General features: G+C 53.0%; 1 protein-coding gene across 1 annotated transcript in view; it reads left to right on the top strand.

Annotated features, from left to right (window-relative positions):
- Positions 1 to 1569: 1569 nt before the first annotated feature.
- Positions 1570 to 4587, top strand: part of Il4i1 (interleukin 4 induced 1) — a 6889-nt gene continuing 3871 nt past the window's right edge. The window contains exons 1-2 of the mRNA XM_026789069.1: positions 1570 to 1961; positions 4216 to 4451. Of these exons, the coding sequence (XP_026644870.1) occupies positions 1925 to 1961; positions 4216 to 4451 (273 nt within the window). The 5' untranslated portion in view covers positions 1570 to 1924. The remainder of the gene's footprint in view (positions 1962 to 4215; positions 4452 to 4587) is intronic.

Here is a 4587-nt window from a genome sequence, read left to right as displayed (position 1 = left end):
GTATCTCTAATGTGTGTGTGCTCATTCTAGGTTGTATTTGGGACATAAATGAAGCTGAGTTATCTTGCCATTTGTGGGGAGGAGCTGCACTCCATCCTTGTACAGCCTTGTGTTTTAAGTTAGTTGAAATCATCCCTGAAGGTATACCCACTTTAAAGACAACAGCATAGATCTTCATGCTGGGGGAATTGGGGAGGGGTACCCAGGATGACAACGCTACTGACAACTTGGGCATGTTGCCCAGGCTACACTATAATTGCAGTTTCCCTCTCCAGGAAGAACACTGCCTCGCTGGCCACTCTCATCATTCACCATGAAGACAGCAAAGGTGACTGCATGGGGAGCCTCTTCCACATCTCCTTGGGTAGCCAGGACCAGCTGTGATCCAGCCTGGCGGGACTAGCCTGTCTCAGGAAGGGACGCAGCAATGTGAAATGTCAATGAGCAGGAAGTTGTATCTATAGCACATTAAGGGATGAAAAAGACAAGGGAGATCAAGTCAAGTTTGAACTTTCCACTTCTGGTCTCTATAAAGAGCTCTGGTCTGTATTGAGCAGCACAGAAAGCATTGTCTGGGGAGGAGTTTTTACAAAAGTCCCTAAGAGTTTTCTAAGAATGACCCAGAACAGCACTTGAAACTGCACACACATGTTGCTTCCAGCATCTGTGAGATGCTTGCAGCCAGTGGCTACTGGAAATCAGACACAGCCCCAGGCATGGAAGAGTACAGATTGTAGCTAAACTTGCACCAGCTGCCCAGGTGGGAAGATTGGGGCTAGAAAGGTGGGTGCTTTGTTATCTCAAGGGCCAGTTAAAGTTGAAGAGGTTGAGGACATGGTTTTGACCTGATGACAAGGTGTGTGGCAAAAGCAGCTTCTAAAGGAGACACTTATAGGAAAAAAGTCCCACAGAAGGGGAGAGTTTGAGATAGCTACTAGTAAATTTAATTATAAATTTGGGTTTTGTTTTGAAATGAGGTATCCAGCCCAGGCTGGCCTCCAGTTCCCAAGGGAGCTGTGGGTCACCTTGAGCCTGGGCTCCCTGCCTCCATCTTTGAAGTACTGTCCTCACCGTGTAGTGCACAGCAGGTTTCTGTGGTGCTGGGAGGCAGCCCAAGGCAACCAGCAGCTGGAGTGCACAGCAGGTCTCTGTGGTGCTGGGGAGGCAGCCCAAGGCAACCAGCAGCTGGAGTGCACAGCAGGTTTCTGTGGTGCTGGGAGGCAGCCCAAGGCAACCAGCAGCTGGAGTGCACAGCAGGTTTCTGTGGTGCTGGGGAGGCAGCCCAAGGCAACCAGCAGCTGGTTCCCAGCCCGGAACAGGTCATCCTGTAGCCCTAACTGCGGGAACTCCAAGATCTGCTTGGCTTTTCTGGGAATCCTGAGAAGGTCCTATCTTGAAGGACAGGAGTTGGCCACCTGTGTGTGACCTTACCTTCTGTTAGTAAAGCTTTTATGGAGCACAGCCACAGCCGTACCCTCACACTTTGTAAATGGATAGCTAGGCTGTAAATCTTCAAATTTTCATGGGAAGTTTAACCATTTCTGTCATAGAGAAACATTCTGCAAAAACTGTATGCCTGGGACATGATTCAAAATAGTCCTGTGTCAAAGAAGAGGGTGAGCGAGGGGCCTGGTGGCATGCCTGTTAGCCCAGAGTTTAAGATGCAGGGTAGGAGGATACAGGGCAGGAGGATGGCCTCAAGTTGGAGGGCATCCTAGGGTACAAATGAAGACACCCACCCACCCACCCTGTCAAAAAACAAAAAGGCATTCTCTAGCAAATTCTGCCACAGCCTACCAACTGATCTTCCTCTCAGGACTTGGCTTCTCTGATCTAACAAGGCAGTAGGACAAAGCTACCACCGTTTTCCCTGGTTCTGCCTGCGCCAGAGGATGACTTCCCTTCCAGGTTGACCAGAAAGGCCATGGGCGCTGGGAGAGCCCCCCAAAGACCAGCGTGCAGTGAGTGTCCCCTGTCTGGGTTGGGGAGTTAGGGAGGAGGCCACAGCTACTTTGTCCCTGCCCAGTCTTGGGTCTCCCTACGCCCTCCCTCGGGACACTGAAAGACTGAAGGCTATGCACTTCATGAGGTCTGTCCCCGATCGGCCTGCTGGAATGTGGCCTAGACCCTCCAGCACTGTTCCTGTGGGTCAGAAGCAAGCCGTGGCAGGCAGTGTCCCCAAAGACCTTTTCTTCCTGGAAGGTTAGTCCTGAAGCTGCCTTCCCAAAGCCAGCAGCAGCTGAGGCCATGACCAGATGCACACACTAATATCAGGGCTTGTGCCCTTGCTGCAGAACACTGAGCCTCACTTGCACCTCTTGTTCCCTGATCCCATCCCCACACGCCCTGCCTTCTTCCCAAGACCCCAGCATAACCAGGGAAGGACAGTCTGCCCCAATGGTGGCCTAACCATGATTCCTAATTTAGACCCAATAATACTGCTTGGAACTAACACTAGGATTTGGAGTGTATATATATTTAGATTGTGACCCAAGCTGGGCTTGAACCCCTGTTGATGGAGGTGGGCTAGGATGGCAAACACGTGTGTGCTCACACACCCTACCTGAACCTATTCTGTCAGTTCTCTTTGCTCCCCAGACTCCCTAGGGGAAGGGGAGTAGCCCCAGTCTACTCCCGCCAGGGATCCAAAAGCTGTTCCCGCGGGACTGGAGAGGTAGCCCAGGGGTTAAGAACACTGGCTACTCTTGCAGAGAACCAGGGTTCAATTCCCAGGACCTCCTCAGGGGCTCACAACCATCCATAACTTCAGTTCCAGCAGATTCAAACCACACACAGTACTCAGACATACATGAAGGTAAAACAACCACATATATGGAAAACTTTAATACCAGGGAGAGCAGTGGCCACAGTGGCCCTGTCAGTCTAGCATTCGGTACACTGAGGCAGAAGGATCATGGGGAATTTGAGGACAGCTTGGGTGCAGAATGATGAGACCCTGTCTAATAAATGCCAGGCCACGAGGTAGCTGTTCCTGCCCCCAGCACCCTCAGTTCCTCTGTAGGGCTGAGACCAAGTACTACCCTAAGCCCTGGAGTCCTGCTTGACCTGGGCCTCCAGCCTACATGGCTTTGCAGTTCTGGCTGCTTGGCCCAAGCCACAGAGCGAGCACACACCTACACCAACCACCTCCCTTTAGTGGACTCTGGACTTTCCCGTTCTGTCCCTACCCTGACTTTTCTCCTGATTTCCCTGTACCTGACTGCCTCACTCCCCCAGCTTTGGTTGGCACTGGTGTCATCGTCCTCATTGCTCATGGCCTCTTGAAGCTTCTGGGGACATCTCTCTGAGATGTCCGTCCACAATCTGCTTCCCAGCCGTTCTTAAGACGAAGATAGCAGGGAAGGACAGGGCACTCAGTCACCACCACCCGGTCCTCCCCATGTTCAGAGGACAACAGGTTCTGCCCCTGGCCAGGTGACATGTGCTTTACCATGTGACACTATCAGGCCGAAACGGGCACCAGAATGTGGAAGGCCCTGTCCCAAGATCCCAGGTCCCAGACTTGGATGTGCCCATTTCATAGAATTGGAGATAGGCATGGAAAACTGGGGTGAGGAGGGCTGGCCTGGGATGGGCAGGCCCAAGACAAAAGTCCAGGAGGCCTAGAGCACAGGGACCAGCACCAATGATGCCATCTGGATGGGCAGTCCCCACCCACAACTTCTGCAGAGCTGTTTGTGGTACAAAAAAATAGATTGAGTTACTTCCTCCTGTGGCCCTCTTTACCACCACCACCACCTCCCCCAGCATGTGGCCCCACTCCAGGAAAGCACTTTGAATTCCCCAGGGAGGTGAGTGGGCAGGGCTGGCTGCTTTAAGGGGAGAACTCAGAGGCTCTGTTCTGCTGTCCTGTCCAAGAGTAGGTGGGAGGTGGCAGGGACTGCACCCCAGAACCTAGGACTGGGGGGCAGAAGAAGGGAGCTAGGCCAGGGCTTGGGAAAAGGGTCCCAGGAACTCTTGACGGATCAAGATTAGGTCTGGGGAAACACATGCCCAGCCCAGAGAGGAAGAAAAGAGACAGGCTGGGGGGTCCCTAGCCCCCATCACAGTCACCCCACTTCTCCACTGACAGCAGCTGCCACTTGAACCATGGCTTGGCTGGGTAAGTGAGCAAGAGAGGGGAGAAAGGGGGTGCTGGGACTGTGGCTGACTCCTGCTTCTACTGCCTGTGCCCTGACCCTCTTCTGTTGCCAGCCCCACATCATGCACTTGTGGCCATCCTCCTGGGTCTGGCAGCCTCTCTGAACTGGAAGGCAGCCTCCAGCCTGAATCCCTTCGATAAGTGCATGGAGGACCCTGATTATGAGCAGCTGCTCAAGGTGGTGACCTGGGGCCTCAATCGGACCTTGAGGCCCCAAAGGGTGGCAGTTGTTGGTGCAGGTATAGCCGGACTGACAGCCGCCAAGGTTCTCAGCGATGCGGGACACAAGGTGAGAAGTGCAGCCTACTGTCTGCCTGGAGCCTTTCCTGCTGCTCGTGGAAGGTCCTGGGTAGGGGTAGAGCCCCCATTCCATCTGCAGGGAAGGCGTAATTTTTTTTTTTTTTTTTTTTTTTGGTTTTTCGAGA

Source organism: Microtus ochrogaster, unplaced genomic scaffold (assembly GCF_000317375.1).
Source record: "Microtus ochrogaster isolate Prairie Vole_2 unplaced genomic scaffold, MicOch1.0 UNK14, whole genome shotgun sequence".
Classification (NCBI taxonomy): domain Eukaryota; kingdom Metazoa; phylum Chordata; class Mammalia; order Rodentia; family Cricetidae; genus Microtus; species Microtus ochrogaster.
This window is presented reverse-complemented; position numbering and strand designations above follow the sequence as displayed.